General features: G+C 41.7%; 1 protein-coding gene across 2 annotated transcripts in view; it reads left to right on the top strand.

The window, feature by feature from the left end:
- Positions 1–21425, top strand: part of LOC124785009 (putative FERM domain-containing protein FRMD8P1) — a 343120-nt gene that overhangs the window by 267593 nt on the left and 54102 nt on the right. For both annotated transcript variants that reach the window (XM_047254145.1, XM_047254144.1), the window contains 3 exons: positions 2697–2882; positions 8499–8628; positions 8809–8967. In XM_047254145.1, the coding sequence (XP_047110101.1) occupies positions 2697–2882; positions 8499–8628; positions 8809–8967 (475 nt within the window). The remainder of the gene's footprint in view (positions 1–2696; positions 2883–8498; positions 8629–8808; positions 8968–21425) is intronic.

Genomic DNA, 21425 nt, shown 5'->3' with positions numbered 1-21425 from the left:
TGCTTTCTTTGGGATCGGGATTATTATATTCTTCTTGAAGTCTGAGGGTATTTTGCCTGTCTCGTACATCTTGCTCACCAGATGGTAGAGTTTTGTCAGGACTGGCTCTCCCAAGGCCATCATTAGTTCTAATGGAATGTTGTCTACTCCCGGGGCCTTGTTTCGACTCAGGTCTTTCAATGAGACCCTAGAGAATTTACATGAAGGATTGCCTTTAGTGATCAATGTGACTTAGTGTATAGTTTTACACCGAAGCTGGAGCATATCTCGAACCTGCCTCTTACAGAGGCCCAGAATTATCTTAGCCTTGACACAAAATACGGAAGACTGCACTCAAAATATTTTGTTTCAATCTCTGTTTTTAACATTTTAGATAGATCTCACAGTTTTAAAGTTGTGTATACTTATGAATTCAAACAAGGGAACTCCCTTGGCAGCTCAGTAAAGTTCTCAAATTGTGTATTTTGCATTCATGCAATCCTGAAGGCAGTGGAGCAGATGAGGTATCTTCAGGGCCCACAGTTTCTCATATGCTCCGATTTCCTTAGTGCCCTACAGTCATTGCAGCAGATGTACTCACCAGAGAAAATAGTGTGGCTAATACATGACCAACTGTACTTCCTTCAAAGCAGTGGAAGTAGCTATCATTCCACAGAATACTGGAGCATATGGGAATTTGGGAAAATGAACAGGCAGACAAAGCTGCCGAGGAGGCCTGCAGCAAACATAATGTTACACAGTGTGCCATTTTGCTGCAGACCACCATTTCACTGTTGCATCAGAGATCCTGCAAATGTGGGGGAAGGACTGGCCAACAGTGAGGGACAATAACCAGCATGTGGTGGAATCAACTACCTGGCTGTGGCAGACCTCATGCCGGCCACTCAGGAGGAGCAGGAGGAGGAGATTTAGTGTTTAATGTCCCGTCGACAACGAGGTCATTAGAGACGGAGCGCAAGCTCAGGTTAGGGAAGGATGGGGAAGGAAATCGGCCGTGCCCTTTCAAAGGATCCATCCCAGCATTTGCCTGAAGTGATTTAGGGAAATCACGGAAAACCTAAATCAGGATGGCCGGAGATGGGATTGAACCATCGTCCTCCCGAATGCGAGCCCAGTGTGCTAACCATTGTGCCACCTCGCTCGGTTCGGCCACTCAGGGCAGATGAAGTGTCCCTGACCCGCCCACCTCTGAATTGGGTGCTGTCACCTAACATGTGGCTTCCTACTCTGGCAAAAGGATCCTCCAGTCTTTCATGCCTGTGGTCTGGAAATAACTGTATGCCACATTTTTACTGTGTGTGTTTTATATTGTGATGAGAGGTGAGAAGTGAATTTCATCCAGGATCTCTCCTCTGTGTTCACTGATGATGAGATGAGTGTGGTCATCTTTTAAAATTTTGTCAAGGGTGTGGACTTCAGTCAAACTAGTCCATAAGACTTTAGTGTAACCACTGAAGATCTTCCTTTTGTGTGCTTACACCACCATATCATCATCATGAGAATAATTTGGATGCTCCCTTTCAATTCATCAGTTAGGGAAGTCAATGTAACACCAGTTGAGCACTTAAATGCAGGTGAAAAATGACATATTTTGTTTGGCCAGAAAAAATAAGTGGCTCAGCTTAACTTTTTAAAAAGTTCTTAGAGTTTTTATCCAGAAGTATCAAAAGGAAAATAGATTAGGGGCTAGTTTTGTGTGTGTCTGATTATTTTTGCATTATCAATGAAAACTCTTCAGGCTCTTGACATAAGATTCACCGCTCTGCTGTCTTATCTTGCACATACTTCACAACCAATGATTTTGCCTCTGAAATAGCCATTGTTTAACTGTTTATTTTATATGAAACTCCCTGTCAGATTAGAACTGTGTGCCGGACTGAGACTTGAACTTGGGACCTTTGCCTTTTGCAGGCAAGTGCTCTATTAACTGAGCTATCCAAGTATAACTCATGACCCATCCTCACAGCCTTACTTCTGCCAGTACCTCATCTCCTATCTTCCAGACTTCAAAACTTCCCGAGTTTGAACCTCGGTCTGGTACACAATTTTAATCTGTGAGGAAATTTCGTATCGGCGCACATGTGGCTCCAGACTGAAAATCTTATTCTGGAAATGTCTACCAGACTGTGGCTAAGCCATGTCTCTGCAGTGTCCTTTCTGGAAGAAAGTCCTGCAAATTTCACAGGAGAACTTATGCAAAGTTTGGAAGGTAGGAGACGAGGTTCTGCCAGAAGTAAGGCTGTGAAGACAGGTTGTGAGTCATGCTCTGGTAGCTCAGGCAGTAGAGCACTTGTCCGAGAAAGGCAAAGGTCCCGAGTTTGAGTCTCAATCCGGCATACAGTTTTAATCTGCCAGAATGTTTCATATCAGCACACACTGTGATGCAGACTGAAAATTTCATTCTGTCGAATTTAGATACTTAGATACAAAATTAAGTCTTTAATTGTTTTGTTAGTGTTGGTAGTAAAATAATTATTTGGTTGAAAATTCATTTTACAGATACAGTTTTAATCTGCCAGAAGGTTTCATATCAGCGCACACTGTGATGCAGACTGAAAATTTCATTCTGTCTAATTTAGATACTTAGATGCAAAATTAGGTCTTTAATTGTTTTGTTAGTGTTGGTAGTAAAATAAATATTTGCTTGAAAATTCATTTTACAGATGTACTGGAGTTTTATATATTTATGTTTTCAGAGAACACCAGCGTAAATTTTTACCCACACACGTGAGTCGTAGTAACTGGTCATGGTTGCGAATCAGTGGTAAAAATTCACCAGAAGTCAGACTTCTGGAACAGTTCAAGCGCATTCCTTCCAACACACCAGTCAGAAAACTGATCAGAAAGTACCTCGAGTTTTGTTGGTCACTTCCTTATTATGGGTAAGTTCATGCACACTCTCTGCTTTGTTGATTACACAATTCTTGTGCAATAATTTTGGCTTATTTGATGTATTTTCATGCCATTTGCATCACGCATATAAGGTCGGCTCGAAAAATTCTGGAACTCTGTCCACAAAATTTTTTGCGCTTACCTTTTACTTATTGTGCATGACCTCCTTAAAAATACTCTTCTGCACTATAGATACACCACTGCCAAGACCGTTTCCATTTCTGGAAGCAGTCTTGGTGCACACCTTACTGTATAGCGTGAAGCACTGTCTGTGAATTTTCTTTTATCTCATTTATCATTGCAAATCTTCATCCTTTCAGTGGGATTTTCAACTTTGGAAATAAAATAAATATCCACAGGGGCCTGGTCTGGAGAGTATGGAGGATGAGGCAGCACAATAATTTCGTTTTCTGTGCAATAATCGTGTACCAATGGGGATGAATGTGTGGGTGCATTACCATGATGCAAGAGCCACGAATTGTCTCACCACATTTTAGGATATTTCCTTCTCACATTTTCTTGAAGGCATCACAGCACATTGCAATAGTACGGTCAGTCAACAGTTTGTCCCTGTAGCATGAATGCATGATGAACTAATCCTTCAAAGTCAAAGAAAAGTGTCAGCATGGCTTTGACATTTGATCTGACCTGACGAGCATTTTTTGGTCTTGGAGGACCTTTCCTGACCCATTGTGAAGATTGAACCAGGGTATCAACATCATAACTGTAGACCAACATCTCATCACCAGTTATGATTCTCTTAAGGAACATCTCGTTCTCATTTGCATGATCCAAAAGCTCTTTACAGATTGCAAGGCAAACCTCTTTCTGGTCTTGATTCATGAGCCATGGGATGAATGTGGCAGCAACAAAATGTATGCCAAGTTGCTGTGTCAGGATTTCATGACATGATCTAACTGAAATGTTACATTCTTCTGCACACTCTCAGACAGTCAATCGCCGATTGGCAAGCACACTTTCATTGACATTCCTGACACGAGCATCGCCAGTAGATGACAAATGGTGTCCTGAATGAGGTTCATCTTTAACTTCTGTCAGGCCACTTTTAAACCAAGTGAACCATGAAACTTCCTGGCAGATTAAAACTGTGTGATGGACGGAGACTCGAACTCAGGACCTTTGCCTTCCGTGGGCAAGTGCTCTACCTACTGAGCTACCCGAGCACGACTCATGACCTGCTCTCACAGCCTCAATTCTGCCTGTGCCTTGTCTCCTACCTTCCAAACTTCACAGTTCTCCTGTGAATGTTGCAGAACTAGCACTCCTGGAAGAAAGGATATTGCAGGGACATGGCTTAGCCACAGCCATCTCCCTTTGCCTTGTTCCCTACCTTCCAAACTTCACAGTTCTTCTGTGAATGTTGCAGAACTAGCACTCCTGGAAGAAAGGATATTGCAGGGACATGGCTTAGCCACAGCCATCTCCCTGTGCCTTGTCTCTTACCTTCCAAACTTCACAGTTCTTCTGTGAATGTTGCAGAACTAGCACTCCTGGAAGAAAGGATATTGCAGGGACATGGCTTAGCCACAGCCATCTCATTCTGCATGTGAATCATTCTTAACACCCAGTACAGCTTAAGCTCTCATCACCGTAGGCTTCCTTCATCATTTGATGTGTCCCTGTAAAGAATTTCTTAAGGTTTCACGCAATATTTAATGCGGGTGCATTACTCCTCTAACTCTGCCATCTCAAAATTCGCAAATTGTGCAACACAACTTTCTACTCAATAAAGCACTGAACAATAACTAACAGACATAAAACAGTGATACTTCTGGCAGCTACACATCAGACACAAGCACGTGCCAGGATGCCAGCTGCATTTCGCGCCATCACACCATTGGTGTGAAATTAAAAATGTTCCAGAATTTTTTTAACAGACGTCATATGGCTGCACGTAGTACACTTCCTTCTTTTAGGTGTCACAAGCTCAGGAGAATGTGATGTGAGAGACATACGAGGTGTCGTTGCTTTTCACAGGTGCACTGGCACTGACATGTAAGAAGTGCAACACCAGCTGCGCAAATATCTGATTAACTTTTGAAATGAATTCAGTACACAGAGCTGCTGCTGCTGCCACCTCTGGCGTCCACTGTGACCAGGTGTCTGGCTGGATGCAGGGCTGAGCTCAGCTAGGGTCACGGGTACAGGTACACCGTTCTGTGCCACTTCAGCTCTGTGTGGAGTTCATCAGTCGTAGTGGCCAGGCACACCGGGCTCTCGGCATGTGTGTCCGGATGTTTATGACTGGTGAGAGCTCTGGGGAGCGTGACTGCCAGTACAAAAGTGAAACGTCTACTGTATCGAGATAGGTCAGGACGGCACGAGTGATGTGTGGCTTGGCGTTATCTCTTTGAAAGGTAACATTGTGGAAATATCGGAGAGGAGACGCGGCCACTGGCTGTTACGTGTCAGAAGTGTAATGACCGCTGTCCGAATGTCTGCCTGTGTGAACCCGCGGTGCTCACATCGCACAGCTGTTGGTGCCAAATGATCAGCAACATTGCTGAATGAGAGACCGCAGTCACAACAGGACAAGACCCTTTTGCTGTCAAATCCCGTCACATGTCGGCAGACGTTTTTCCTACACTGTCCAGTGTGATTTACAAATGACAACTCCACTGTGTTATGTACAGAATGTAGTTGGTGTTTCTATTACCCACTCAGTATGGATTCACCGAGACACCCGGCTTTTCCAAATCCCAGCACACAGCACACTTTGTGCCAATCTGATGTTTGTTGCTTGCTCCCTCACAGTGTTGCAGTTTTAATCACCAAAACTGATAGAATAAGGATTTAGACAGTAACAGAAAGACTAAAAGAGAAGACATTAGAAATGACAAGATTAAGATGCATGTTAAAAGAATGGGAATTGACAGGTTACCGAGATGGGCACGTGAAATCACAATAGTAGGCAAAAGACTGAGAGGAAAGTGAGAGACGGGTGGACCATTGGCGTGAAGAAATGTGTGACACAGAGAGGAGAAAACAGGAATGTAATGAAAAGAGAAACATGATGGGAAGGGAGAAATAGATGGAGACAAGACAGACCCCCCCATGGTCTGCAAACTGTATAGCATGATGATGGTGATGATGATGATGATGATGATGAGCTGTTAAGCAATGCTATGTGGTGTATATGATCATGAAAACACAGCATTCCATTAATAGTGAAATAGTGAATGTATTTCATATGTTCTCTCTGTTGTTATACAGGATACACAAACATTATCTGAAAATGAAAATCAGCAGTAAATAAAGAATTACTTTATCATCATCTCTTGTCAGTTTTTAAATGTAAGTGGCTTTCTTCTAATATGCATGAACTGTGGGGCACCACCTGGAACAAAATTTTTTCTGCGTGCCCCGATAATTCGACACGTGTCGCACTCCACGATATCTTCCACTGTTAACTGTTTTAGTCCAGAACTATGGCTCTATTCCTCTGTAGTACAACTCGTGTCATGATTTTAATTCTGTTTGTTCTCTTCCTCTGCTGCACTCAAATGTTTTTGTCTTAAAGTCTGTCTTTTAGGTACACCAAAAATATGTGCACAGTGTTTAATTTATTTGAGAGTCATTAATATGATGCAGTGGAATGTGTGCTGCTCAGCTGATGTTTCAGTGCTAGGAGCTGGAGTTGTCGAGTGCAGTGTGCTCGACAGCTAGCAGAGCCTGTCTGCCAACACAAACTGATTGCTTGTGGTGGACGTCATGTAGCAGTGTCTGCCAATTACCGTGCTAGTCTTATATTGAAATAGGTACATTTTCGTAAATGGCATAATTTAAGTCACAACATAAATTATAAAAATACTTGTGGTATAAATGAAACAGTATAATGTACATAAACATCGTGTGCACATTTGGTGCCTTGTGGCAGCAGTGGAGTTGTGAACAGGGATTCAGAATGTTCCATTGTGTGCATGCCAGGTCATGGTGCTGCAACATACTTACACATTTGTAAGTAACAAATCAGCTGCCCACCCAAATGAATGGCACAATAAGCTGTGGTTGAGAGCAGTGGTGGAACATGCTGCTGAGCAGAAAGTGCTCAATTTCAGTGGCTGTGGCTGCTTCACAGCCTGTGGCAGCTGGGTAATTCTGCCGGCACCAGCTTTTCTGAAGCTGACCTTACAGTACAGCCTTCATTACTGTAATCCTCCTGGCCTCAGTCTCTGCTAGCACCTTAACTTTCACTGAGCACCAACCTGCTCCCAGACACTAATGTACCTTGTAGTAAATTTTGATGTTTCTTTTCATCACATTGTGGAAACATGATATCTGAAAATTATTTAACCCTTTCCAGCCCAGTGGGTCCATTTGGATCCATTACAGGTTTTAGACATTTCTGCAATATCCATGGAAGCCCACTGGTTTCACATGGTGCCATTCCATTCTAGTGTGTAAATTAGATCACCATATGTCAGAACCAATGGGATAATGAGTATTGGGTCCAGGGACCCATAGAAAAAAGTTGTATTAATTCATAAAAATTTTGAAATCATGTTTAACATATTGCTAGAAGAATTTACAAGTCAAAAATAATATTTAAATTTTTTTTTAATGTAACATACAGTTTGAGCTGCAAAGGGTTAACAATGAAAACTCTGGGGGTGTTTACACACACACACACACACACACACACACACACACACACACACACGGTCACAGTCATTTCCAGGCGGTGTGGCGTCACTTAGATATAGACAAACAAACTGCGAGCATGGAGATCTTCAGGAAGGCAGGAAAGAGACAGACCTAGAGAGGAAGGGAGTTCAGAAAATTCCAAAGGTCATACAGGAAAGACGGTTGACACAAAATACTTGTGTAGACAATGAAGCATGGAGTTTGGATTGGGAGGTTACAGCAAACAAAGCAGTAAAACAGCCACTGCAAAATGTGTGTGTAAAGCTTTGTGGACAATTTGTGTATCGTTGTAATCACTAAAATTCTTCAAACTATAAGAAACAGAAAATTACACCTTGTCAAAGAATTTTGACATTTTGCGTAAGTACTGCAAGTGGCGTATACTAATGGGAATATAGAACTAAGGAAAAATTGTAGTACAGTACATGCGTTAGAGTGTGCTGCCAAGCTAAGTGGATATGTCCCACCTTGCAACCTTTCAACCCTTTACATATATAATGTATTCTAGATAAATAGGTGGAAAGACCTATTACTGATCAATTACATAACTGCAGACAATGGCAATCATAAATATCTTCTTTTTTGAGGGGAACCACACCAAAAACCAATTGAGCAAAGGTGGAGTAAAGTTTACAAAGTGTGGTGGAAGTGCTACTGTTTGCACAGTTTAGAAACACTTGACTTGCTCCTCTTAATTCAGGTTTCCCAGCATCAACAGTCATCCATATCAACACTACACCCTTTTGTTAATAACTTTTTCCCATTTGTGTGGTATGTAAGAGCATTTGGTTCTGATAACTATGTATTTACCTCAGTAATCTTTTAATGGTTTTGCTTAGGCTGAATAAACAGATTCAGACTTTATAGGTCATCAATGTAAATATTTTATGTTACAGTTATTACTGTATATTTTTTTATTCTGAATGACACCACTTTTTCAGAGGAGCATTCTTCCGTGGTCAGGTGGAGCAACCGGTACGAGGCCTGACTTCATTGATCACTCATCAAGATGTGTCTGTACTGGTTGCCATCAACACTCAAGGAGTGTACATCATAGATGATATTCAGTGTGTACGTTGCACCTTAATAATTCATTGAAATTTTTCTATACGAATTACTCTGACATTTTATATATCCTTTTTCAGTATCATATGGAACTGAAAGAATCATTTACTGGTGACGCATTAACTGCTAAATACTATATTTTAATACAATAGTTCAAATTTTATCAGTTGATTCTTTCTATTGCAGACACTTTTGTTGGGTTTAAAATATGAGGAGATGTCATGGGATTTTGCAAAACCTTCACAAGAGGACAATCCAGACTGCCTTCCCTGCCTTTTTCTGCAGTTTATGGTGTTAGAAAATGGAACAAGGGTCTCAAAAATTCTGCAGGTGTTTTCAAAGCAGGTACATAAAATTAACACTGAATAAACCACAAAGTTGATATTGTTATTGTTTTTATAGCTGCCTGAGATAATTCAGAAATGGCAAGTAGTACTAATGTGATGATGATGATGATGATGATGAAGATGAAGTCCCATACTCCGAGGAGCATAGGGGACTATGCGGGAGACCTGCACCGCTGTTCTAGGCAAGGTCCTAGTGGAGGTAGTTTGCCATTGCCTTCCTCTGACTGTAATGGGGATGAACGATGATGATGAAGACGACACAACAGCCACTCATCTCAAGGCAGGAAAAATCCCTGACCCCACTGGGAATCGAACCCGGTACCTCGTGCGCAGGAAGTGAGAACGCTACCGCAAGACCATGAGCTGCGGACAGTGCTAATTACACTGCCCATTAAACTTGTCCATTGTACTTACCATCATCATGTAATGCTACAAAATTTGTTCCTATATTGAATCAAAGTTTAGGTGTAAAATGCATTACCATGACAATTACCCCCAGTGTAGGTGGTAATTTTTGGCTCCCCTCTGACACGCGTACACACACACACACACACACACACACACACACACACACACACACACGCAGAGAGAGAGAGAGAGAGAGTCTCTTATGATCACTATTCCAGTTTCCTATGTACATCTCCCAGACTCAATTTGTAACCAACTAAAATGTAAAAATGTAATGTGCACCAGTTGAAAACCCCATTACAAGATAGTACATGTGATTTTTGTCCCTGTTGTGGTGTATGGTTGTATGAGACTAACAAACTTATTCTCCTTTAAAAATCAGTACCAAGTCGTATAAAGCAAATATTGTCATCAACAGCAATCCCAAATGAAAAACAGGATAACTCTGAAAAAGGTTCATTGAAGAGTGTCTTTACTCAATCCCATAAAGTGACAGAAAGTTTTTTATGTAGATACCATAAAGCATAGACACCATATGTTATGCTTTGAGAGTGCTAATGGTTTCCTGTTTGCACTTCTTGGGCTATTGATATTGTACATATTTAACAAAAAATCAACTACTGTGAAAAAAGCTGTTAACTGTCTAGCTATGCTATACTATACACTGCTATTCATGCGGCACTACATTCTTAACAGCTTTGTGACGTATTGACAACTATTGGTGAATAACAGTCATACTGCTATACTGCACGTTGGTGGATACTGTATCAGTGCACATGTCAGAACCCAGGAGAGAAACACTCAGAGCCGCACAGAGGAAGGGTTGCCTGTCGAAGAGAACACAACACTGACCGGTAGCTGAGATAAATGCTGCTGATTGACAGCAGACGGGACACAGATGAAGCCCAGGTCAAAGTGATCTATCTGAGCAACAAAGTACAAAGTGGAAACCTTCATTAAAATGGTGTCGACAGGCTGTGAACTGAGAGAGAAACAATCTAAATCGTGACAGAGAGAAAGACCAAGAGCCGAGCGATGTTGTTATCAGATACTCCACAGTACATCGATGACAGTAATTGACAATACTGGATGTGAGTACAGAACTGACTGCCTGTTTGCCTGGTGTCCATATTTATATCAACAGCTAGGAACACCGTTGGCCAGCATATGCATGTGGCACACACACGTTGAGAATGCAGTGCTGTGGTGGGACTGTGCCGTCTAATGGCCACCTAGCTCCACTTCTTCCATTGGGCATTCAGCTTTTGTGGAGCCAGATATCAGAAATATTGCAATGTGTTTCTTCAGTTACTGCCAAGGTATTCAGCTACAAAATAGATCCACAGGTGGGCTGCTGGCAGCTACCGATCCTGTCTCCACTCATCAAACCTGACGAAAATGACAGAATTGGTTACTGAAACATTGTGCTGTGTGGGCACTGACAACCAGCAGTACACCTCTAGATCTATTTTGCTATCATTGTGTACTGTAGCATTAAAAAAAGATAATCACCTGCTTTATGGAAGAGGGTCTCAGCTGAGAGAGAGAGAGAGAGAGACTGAATGAATGAATTTCTAAAGGCAGCAGACAGAAATGCTAATGTTTATTCATTCATTCATTCAGCATTGTGTTCTGTAGGTCCCATCACAAAGGAAACCTTCAGGGTTATGGAATAATTCAAGGAATACATTAAAATGAGAAAAGACCACTTAGAACCTTAATGCATATATTATATCAATGATAAGCTATCCTAATCTGCTTAGTGATGGTCACACTTATGCCTTCTAAATTTAATCAAGTACATTATTAAGAAATCTATTACTTTGAAGAAAGCTGCTGCGTCTTCAGTTTTATTACATAGCCACTGTTTATCTGCTGTAACTGCGTAGTAGATTAATATTTACGAGCACTTTATTACAATGGTATTTTTAAAAGAAATTTTTTTCATATATTTATAGATACTGAGTCCTGTTTCTAGTACATTATTAATTATCACAGACTTTTATAACAAACATTGTTACCTGTGCTGTAGCTAACTGAACCTTTCAGTTCTTGAATCTCAGTTTTCACTTAATTTGTAGAGAAGTGACTTGTGAAGTATACTTTTAATTTTCTTTTGGATCAATAAGGGTTCTCAATTTCTTGCTTTTTATTAGAAGGGAGCTTGTTGAATATCATCCCACCAGAGTACATAACTCTGTTCTGAGTGCTGAGCGACGAGGCAGATATTTACTATTAACAACAAAAACCATTAAAGAGTAATAGGGAAATGAGTGTAAGAATTCTAGGATATTTAAAAAGGCTTCTGCCAGGATGTCTGGCTACCTACTTTACACAGTATTCTTGTTGTGTGCTTCTACTGAACAGTTACTCCATTTACTTAATGTGCACTGCCCCAAAATATAATTACATAAAACAACAAGGGGTGAAAATATGCAGACTAAGCCAAGACAATTATCTTTAGCTCAACACAACTGGAGGTGCTTATAAGGGCATAACAAACTTGACTGAGTTTCTTAATAAATATGTCCGTGTGTTGACTACTATTCAACTTGTTATCCAGTTGGACCCTGATGAGTGTTAGACACTGTACTTCATTCAGTGTATGATCACTAATGTCTTTCGCAAGGTTGGATTTGTACCCTTGTTTAGGATTCTTGTGTCACCAGCAAACATTGCAATTTCTGAACTGCCATCTGCAGTCATTGGAAGATCATTTATGTAGTTTAAGAAGAAGAATACATCCAGTACCTAGCCTTGTACTGCTCCACATGTTATATTCCCCCATTCTGAGGTCACTTTCATGCATGTGAGACAGTCTTTCATAGATATAAGATACCATCTGTGTGAGAGGGACACCATTAGTTGCATAACAGTTTGGTTTTATAACTAGAACTTTGTGATTTGTGAGATAAAAGGCTTTGGCAAGCTTACAGAATATATCAATAGGATATTTTTTCTTGTTTAGCTATCATAGACTACTTTTATAAGATCTTGTATTGCTTTGGAGTTTCCCTTACAATAGCCAAACTGAGAGGCGGTTAACAAGTTTTCCTCAGTACCATCAGTCAGTATGCTACTGTATGCCACTTTCTCAAACATTTTTGAATCACTACAGTTATATTTTGTTTGCTTATCTCCAGTTTTGTAGATGGCAGATTTAAGTCTTTTAGGAAATTTGCTCTGAGTCATTGACTGATTACAAAGCTTAAGGGTAATCCTATCGAGTAATCAAGATTTTAATATTCATAGCCAGTAGAATTACTACTTTTTAGTGACCTCATGAACCCTCTACTCTATTAGAAGATGTATTTTTGAAATTAATGTGTGTGATTTGCAGCCACTGTGAGGAAATATTCATTGAATTTGCTGGCAAGTGATTTGAAATTGTCGCCATTTCTGACATAACTCTTTTCTGGTGGCTCAGTTTAATTTGGATGACTAATTTTTTTTGTTTCTTGTTAGTAACATTCCAAATAGTTTTTGTCTTATTCATGGAGTGTTTCATTTTTGAGCAAAGTACGTGAGTTTTGCTTCTTAATGATAGAGTAAAGGGTCCTACAGTACTGGTGGCAATGGAGTTGCAGATGTTGGTGACCCAGAGCTCTGCCTCCCCAGCACAAAATTCTTTAGTCCTGGAGCTGCTCGCCCTTTATCCTTGCTTCAATTTATCCCTTACTTGTTGTAGGGGAAAACAGGACTCTAAATGCTGTAGGAATATGAAGAAAGAGTTAAATTTTCCTTTAACTTTATACTTTCTATAAATTTCTGCCAAATGATCTTCCCATAATTTCTCATTGTTTATGATTCTGTGATACAATACTTTTCTTCTGTGATCTATACCTAGCAGGTCCCTAAATTTTATTGTTAACAGTTAACCATAATGCTCAGCTAAACCATAGACTATTGGTTTTACAGCTAAATGACTGGAAGTTGTGGGGTCTAAAAACAATGTTGCACTATGTTCCTCAGTCTTCGAAGGAAATTTTGCTGTCAAAAATAATCCAAAGCCAAACATCAACAACTCTAGATGCCCTAGATTAGTACTGTCTGGCATAAAATCAGTGTTAAAGACACCACAAACAGTAATTTTACCGTTAAGTGTGCTTAACCTTATTAACAATCTTCTAGCTGCTTCACAAAGCTCAGGATACGTCCTGCCAGTGGTCTGTAAACTGTGAGTGCTACAAGCTTGTGTGTTTCCGGATCCACAATTGTGGAACTGCATTCTATAAAACATCTGTTAACCTGAAAGGCCTGGGATGTTATTCTACTTTTCGCATATAAAGCCACTCCCCATTTATTTTCATTGGTTCTAAAGCAGTAGGATTTTAGCTTGTATCCATCAAGGTGAATCTGCTCAGTTTCAGTGATTTCCATGTAATCATCTTATATGTTCAGCAAGTCTGCTGAAATTCCACCTACTTTTTAATTTTCCCAAATGGATACGTGATTATCTTTTTTTATTTATAAGGCTTCCAATGTTTTAATGCGAGGCACTGAATGCCTTTTCTTTAATATCTTAGCCATGTCTGAGCTATAGTATTTTATTTTGCTATTAGCTGTTTGAACTGTAACTATGTTTTTAACTTGCAGCTCTGTCTTTGAGACGAATGTACTATAAAAAGGTCTAGTAAACGGTGTGGAAGTTGGTCAGAGTGAACACTTCTAGCAATTAGGCGAGCAGGTAGCCCATAACCAGAAGCATTCGGATGCAAATCATACCCCGTACGGTGTGACCGAGTGATCAACTACACGTGTGTCATTCCTAAGTGAACATCCCTCTCCTCTGAGTGTTTTTTGACACTCTGCTTTAACACGGTCTACATGTCACTTTGTCTAGGGCCCACCCTATTGCTCAGGGAGTGACACAATCTTCGAACTATTGTGATGAGTATTTTCAGCAATGTGTCGTATGTCATCCTCAGTTGTATAGTGGTACGAGGGCAGTTCAATAAGTAATGCAACACATTTTTTTTCTGAAACAGGGGTTGTTTTATTCAGCATTGAAATACACCAGGTTATTCCCCAATCTTTTAGCTACACAACACTATTTTTCAACGTAATCTCCATTCAATGCTACGGCCTTACGCCACCTTGAAATGAGGGCCTGTATGCCTGCACGGTACCATTCTACTGGTCGATGTCGGAGCCAACGTCGTACTGCATCAATAACTTCTTCATCATCCGTGTAGTGCCTCCCACGGATTGCGTCCTTCATTGGGCCAAACATATGGAAATCCGATGGTGCGAGATCGGAGCTGTAGGGTGCATGAGGAAGAACAGTCCACTGAAGTTTTGTGAGCTCCTCTCGGGTGCGAAGACTTGTGTGAGGTCTTGCGTTGTCATGAAGAAGGAGAAGTTCATTCAGATTTTTGTGCCTACGAACACGCTGAAGTCGTTTCTTCAATTTCTGAAGAGTAGCACAATACACTTCAGAGTTGATCGTTTGACCATGGGGAAGGACATCGAACAGAATAACCCCTTCAGCATCCCAGAAGACTGTAACCATGACTTTACCGGCTGAGGGTATGGCTTTAAACTTTTTCTTGGTAGGGGAGTGGGTGTGGCACCACACCATTGATTGTCGTTTTGTTTCAGGTTCGAAGTGATGAACCCATGTTTCATCACCTGTAACAATCTTTGACAAGAAATTGTCACCCTCAGCCACATGACGAGCAAGCAATTCCGCACAGATGGTTCTCCTTTGCTCTTTATGGTGTTCGGTTAGACAACGAGGGACCCAGCGGGAACAAACCTTTGAATATCCCAACTGGTGAACAATTGTGACAGCACTACCAACAGAGATGTCAAGTTGAGCACTGAGTTGTTTGATGGTGATCCGTCGATCATTGCAGGAGTCACAGCTGTGCACGGCCGGCCCGCACGCAGGAGATCAGACAGTCTTGCTTGACCTTGCGGCGATGATGACATACGCTTTGCCCAACGACTCACCGTGCTTTTGTCCACTGCCAGATCACCGTAGACATTCTGCAAGCGCCTATGAATATCTGAGATGCCCTGGTTTTCCGCCAAAAGAAACTCGATCACTGCCCGTTGTTTGCAACGCACATCCGTTACAGACGCCATTTTAACAGCTCCGTACAGCGCTGCCACCTGTCGGAAGTCAATGAAACTATACGAGACGAAGCAGGAATGTTTGAAACTATTCCACAAGAAATTTCCGGTTTTTTCAACCAAAATTGGCCGAGAAAAAAAATGTGTTGCATTACTTATTGAACTGCCCTCGTAATTACAGTCCAGACTGTTACCCTCAGCTTCCACTACATCTACATATTATTCTTTTCGAACAGCCTTCTACAAAGACCATAAATCACGGGTAATTCTCTGGGCCCTGCACTTGGCTTAAAAATGCTGACTATGTGGTATTCAGTTCCCAAAGAGCTCTTTGCCAGTTCTGAAATCTCCCTATTGTGACTACTACCCAGCAGCAAGACCTCTTTGGTCTTCTTAAAACTATTCTTCCTGCACTTCTGCCCTGTACTGTCAGACTGCTTCTGCATTCCTCGGGCTGTCTGAATGGTTCTCTTCCTCAGTCTCCAATCTATTAAAGCTTTTGGAGGCAGCTGAACTGAAGTAATCAGACTTGCAAAATCTCTTGCATCTGTTCACTAATTTGGAAGGCTTGCTGGTGTGGGGTCCTGCCCACTCGTCTCGTGTAAGGTGCCTAAAGGATGCTGCATTCTCGGAATGGCATACAACAATTCAAGCAAATAACATTTATAGTTTTTATTACAATAAAGAAGATTGACAAATACTTCACTTTGAATTTACTACAGTGTCGCAAGCGATGGGCGACATGCACACAGCCAATGTCTTCAGCTATAGACAATGTCCGTGTAAGCAATTGATATGGACCACACATCACTGCTATAGCAGTGCTCTCTGCGAGGCCCGGGCTATTATTGTGTGAATACTGTCCGCATACTGTCCAGCTGAGGCTGGCAGGAGCGGCACTTATATTTCTTTTGGCTAGAGGGCACCTCAGTTGTGGTACAGTCCGTGTCAGCGGGCTATTGGCTGACGCCGTCTCACCGTCTTCTTTGCTCTTGCAATCTTCATCCTGGCACTTGTGGTTATGCCAGAACATTCCTCTCCACAAAAGTGAAAGACCGTGATCATCTAGGGAGTGCGATCATGGTGGGAGAGACAGAAATGTGGGAGCAATGTCGGGCCAGGAGCTGTGGCTGCAGAGGATGTCAAGCTTCCGGCTCTACTGGCCGTAACCCACCCTCTGGCCTGCACTCTGGCAGAAACGTCCCCTGGAAAATGACCGAAAGGGTATATGTCCACCTCCTGCCTTGAACCAGATGAAGATGGCGACTGCTGCGGCGTGGCGGGTCCAGCTCCGTCGGTGGGACGAGAGGCGGCGGAGGAGGCGAAGGCTCCATTTCCGTGGGGTCTACCCATGGTGTTCTGATGACACTCTCTGGTGGCTGCTGTGGCTACGTTGTCCTCTGGATCTGGGAATCTGGGGGAAGAGAGACTGAAAGATCATCATGTATGTGACAGAGGTAAAGTTGATTTTGATGGCGGCGCTGCAAGCCATCTGGACATGGAAGAAGATACATGCAAGTGTCAAGTTGACGGATGATCTTGCATCGTGCCCACCATCTGCTGCCACTAAAAATCCTGTAAAAGACAATATCATGCAAGCGATACTTGTGGCCTTCCTTTGGCACTGGATGATGAGGATGGTGGAGCAGTGTCCAATGGCGGCACCTGTGAAGCAATTCTGCTGGCGATGGTTCATCTCATGGCTGCGAACGATATGAGGTGAGAAGCAGTTACATGCTTCATCCCTGGTGTGTGCGGAGCAAAGTTTGGCCATCTGCTGCTTGAAGGTTCTGACAAAAATTCCACTTCGCCGTTTGACTGTGGATGGAATGGTGCACTAGTTAGATGCTGTATGCCATTGCGTTCACAGAATGTTTCAAATTCATTTGACCTGAACTGAGGGCCATTGTCTGACACTATGACTTCAGGTAAACCTTTGAGGCAAAAAATCAATGCAAACACCTGAATTGTGATGTTGCTGAGTTCATTGGCACAGCAAAAGAAAAACTTGCTATATGAGTCAACCACAATCAACCAGTGAGTGTTCCAAAAAGGTCCCACAAAGTCTGTGTGCACACATTGCCAAGCAGAGAATTGTTGTGGCAGAGCGGACTGATTTTCCACACACGCATGGCAGTGTGACATTATCTGTTCTCTTTGAGTGTCCATACCCTGCCAAGTACAGTGTCGACGTGCTAACTGTTTTGTACAAACAACCCTCCAGTGTCCTTGGTTAAGTAACTGCAACACTTCTTTCTGCAAAGCTTTAGGGATCAACACACGTGACTGTCCACTGTCATTTTGAACAAGAATTACACCTTTCTGTACTGCGAGGCTATGATGACGTGCAAAGTATCGGCACACGAAGGAATTCTTTATGCTGTTCAATGAGTGAGGCCAAGATGTGCGAATGTATGTGAGCAAAATGTTGAAATCTGTATGAGCTTCCATGGTCTGTGCAATTTTCCTATAGTTCAGTGGAAAAACTGAAGCAATTTAGAATCCTGAGTATCAATGTAACAACAAGATACAGCAGAAGCATCAGAGTCTGTATCAGGACCAAACGAAAGATGTAGAAGTGTATCCACATTACCTTGTTGAGCTGTCAAATGATACACAACCTCGTACTGGTATTGGGACAACAAAGCCCATCTTTGCAATTTTTGGGCAGTTCATACGGGAACCAGTTTCATTGGATGAAACAAGGACTGCAAAGGCTTGTGATCCATTAGTAAGCAGAATTTTCTGCCATACAAATAGTGGTGAAATTTGGTGACGCCATTCACAAGAACTAAAGCCTCTTTTTCAATTTGTGAATAGTTACTCTGAGCTTTGTACAACACTTTTTATGTGAAAGCAATAGGTTTGTCTTTATTACCATTTCTGTGCAAAGGCACTGTACCTATTCCATAAGAGGAAGCGTCAGCTTGCAGTACAACTGGTTTTTTCAGTATCACTGAGCAATGCATCTTTAAGTTTTTGAAAAGCTACTTGGCAGTCATCTGTTCAAACAAAGGGGACATTATTGTGATGCAAGCTATGTAAAGGAGCTGTGATTTGTACAGCATTTCTCTAGGACTGACTGCAATTCTGTGACATTGTGAGGAACTGGAAAGTCTCGTATGACCAAGAAATGCGAGTGAAGAGGATGTACACCTTGACTGTTTATGACATGACCAAGATACTGCAACTCAGGTTTAAATAATCACACTTGTCCAGTCTACACTTTAGTCCTGCCTCTGATAACACATAAAACAAAGCATGCATATTTGCAATATGTTCTTCAGGTGTACGACCTGCTATGACAGTATTGTCCAAACAGTTTGAACAGTTTGGGACTTGTGCAGTCAGTTTTTCCAAATACCATTGGAAAATGGCAGGTGTGGAAAAACTGCCAAAAGGCAAATGCAAATATTTAAACAAGCCCAAATGAGTATTTACTACACACACTTTTTGAGATTGTTCATTGAGCAGTATTTGAAGATAATGTGTCACGAAAATCAGTTTTTGAAAAGTAGTGTCCAGTGCCTAATTTGTCCATGAGATCCTCTGTGTGTGGAAATGGATAAGTATCAATGATAGTTTGTGGGTTGAGTGTAGACTTAAAGTTTAACACAGAGGTGAATACGACCTGAAGGTTTGGGAAGCAAGACCAGTGGTCTTACCCATTGACTAGGTGATATGGGTGCAATAACTCCGAAATCTTGCAATTCTGCAAGTTCAGCAGCGACTTTGTCCTATAATGCAATAGGAACAGTTCCAGCCCAGCAAAATTTCAGCTGAGCATTGTCTTTCAGAGTAATATGTGCAACAAAATTGTTAGCTGTGCCTAAACCTTCAGGAAAGAGTTCCGGGAATTCTTTTAGCTAGCTAGCTACACTGTATTTTGCATTGAATGCAGACACTGACAGCACTTTGTCCTGAATGTAAAAGCCAAACAAATCAAAAGAATCAAGACCAAATATGTTCTCACAATCGCATGATTGCTTCACTATAAACGTTACTGTTGGCATATGCGTGTGGTAAAAGTCACTGTTCGCATATGCATGTGATACGTAGCAGGCAATGTACATTTTTCAAGAACGGGAATGTCTTAACCATTATTAGCCATCAGTTGCATGCTAGTTTTAGACAGGCATAGGGAGCCTAACAGTTCATATGTGAGATGATTTAGCAATGTGATAGAGGCACCCGTGTCCAGCTGAAATTTCTCACATTTCCCACAAAGAAATAAATGAACAAAAAGGTTGTTTGACTGACATATGATTGACAAAACTGCATGCTTGCTAGTTACAAACTTGGAATATACTGCATTAATGACATGGGCCTTGTGACTAGAGTTTTGTGAGTTGGCCGAATTCTTATGTTTCTTCCATTGCAAACATATGGATTGCACATGTCCATTTCTAACACAAGCATAACACTAAGCTTGTTGGGAAGGGCAGTCTTGGCATTTGTGCCGTGAATAACACCTAGGGCAAGACTTAATTCTGTTCGCCTGTGTAGCTGCCTGTTTAGGGAACAGCTTAAGCAGTATTCAGCATTGTTTACTTAGTGTACTAGTTAGTACTAGTGTAACCCACTGTTGTGGAATGGGGTGACTGCAAGCAAGGGACTCAACCTGACAAACAGCTGGCTGCTCAAATTTAACAGCTGACAGAGCACCTGAATCATACTGATCGAGTATTTGTGCTACCTGCTGGAATGATGGATCGGACTGTTTCAAAATCTGTTCTCTGGGTTTGACATCAGGTACATGGTACACAATCAAATCACGTAACATAATGCCTCAATAAAAAGCATCGCAAGCACATTTGAATTTGCATTTCCTTGTCATACCCTGCAAATCTGTTATCCACTTGTGATAAGTTTGTTCTGATCATTTTTGCAATTAAAGAATTGATACCTAGTTGCTACCACATTCATTTGCTGGCCATAATAGTTAGTTCATGATTCGGAGTGGTGTTAGGGGAAAGTTTTTGTAGGAGCCCAAAACACTGCACTTCCTTCTGTTGATAATGGATATGGAAATTTCACAGTACCTGGTACAGTGTGAGCTAGAAGGTGGGTCTCATACTGCGACAACTACTCGAGCCATTCCTCTTCTCGGTCACAAAACTGTCAAAAAGGTGGTGTAGCAGCTGTAATAGGCAGTGCTTGTTGCATTGGGTGCACAGCGTTGGCCAGTAGCTGCTGCACTGTGTTGAGTAACATGGAGATCTATTGTGTCTGGAGCGGAAACATCTGCATTAGCTATTTGGCATCTAAAACTTGTGGCTGCGGCTGGAGCAGGGGGCGGGACAGGTGGGGTGGGCATTTTGGAAGACACAAATGCAACATACAGACAAGGCAAGCAATCTAAAGAAGGCAAAGAAAATTTCTGCAATGACCACCTGAAAACACTGATTAGCAAAAATGACAAGAAACTGTCAAAGCTAAAGAGTGCCCCTGCAGAATAAAAAAAAAAAGAGAAAATTAAGGCGCCAGCACAATATAAATGATAATTCCTTGGCTGCCAGGCACTGGGTTCGACTGATACTCATCGCCAAATGTGGGGCCGTGCCCACTCATCTCGTAGAGGGTGCCTAAAGGATGCTATGTTCTCGGAATCCTATACAACAATTCAAGTAAATAACATTAATAGTTTTTATTACACATAAGAAGATTGACAATACTCAACTTTGAATTTACAACGTTGTCGCAAGTGATGGGCGACATACAAATAGTAAGTGTCTTTAGCTATAGATAGTGTCCATGTAAGCAACTGAAACGAATCACACACCACTGCTACGGTGGTGGTCTCTCCGAGGCCCAGGCTAGTATTGTCCGAAAACTGTCCACATACTGTTCAGTCGAGGCTGGCAGGAGTGGCACTTATATTCTCTTTGGCTAGAGGGCGCTCCTGTGATGATGTGGTCCTTTGTCAGTGGGCTGTTGGCTGACGACATCTTTGCTCTTGCGATCTTATCT

This window comes from Schistocerca piceifrons, chromosome 1 (assembly GCF_021461385.2).
Source record: "Schistocerca piceifrons isolate TAMUIC-IGC-003096 chromosome 1, iqSchPice1.1, whole genome shotgun sequence".
NCBI lineage: Eukaryota > Metazoa > Arthropoda > Insecta > Orthoptera > Acrididae > Schistocerca > Schistocerca piceifrons.
The sequence above is the reverse complement of the archived record's forward strand: the minus strand, read 5'-3'. Positions and strand labels throughout refer to the sequence as shown.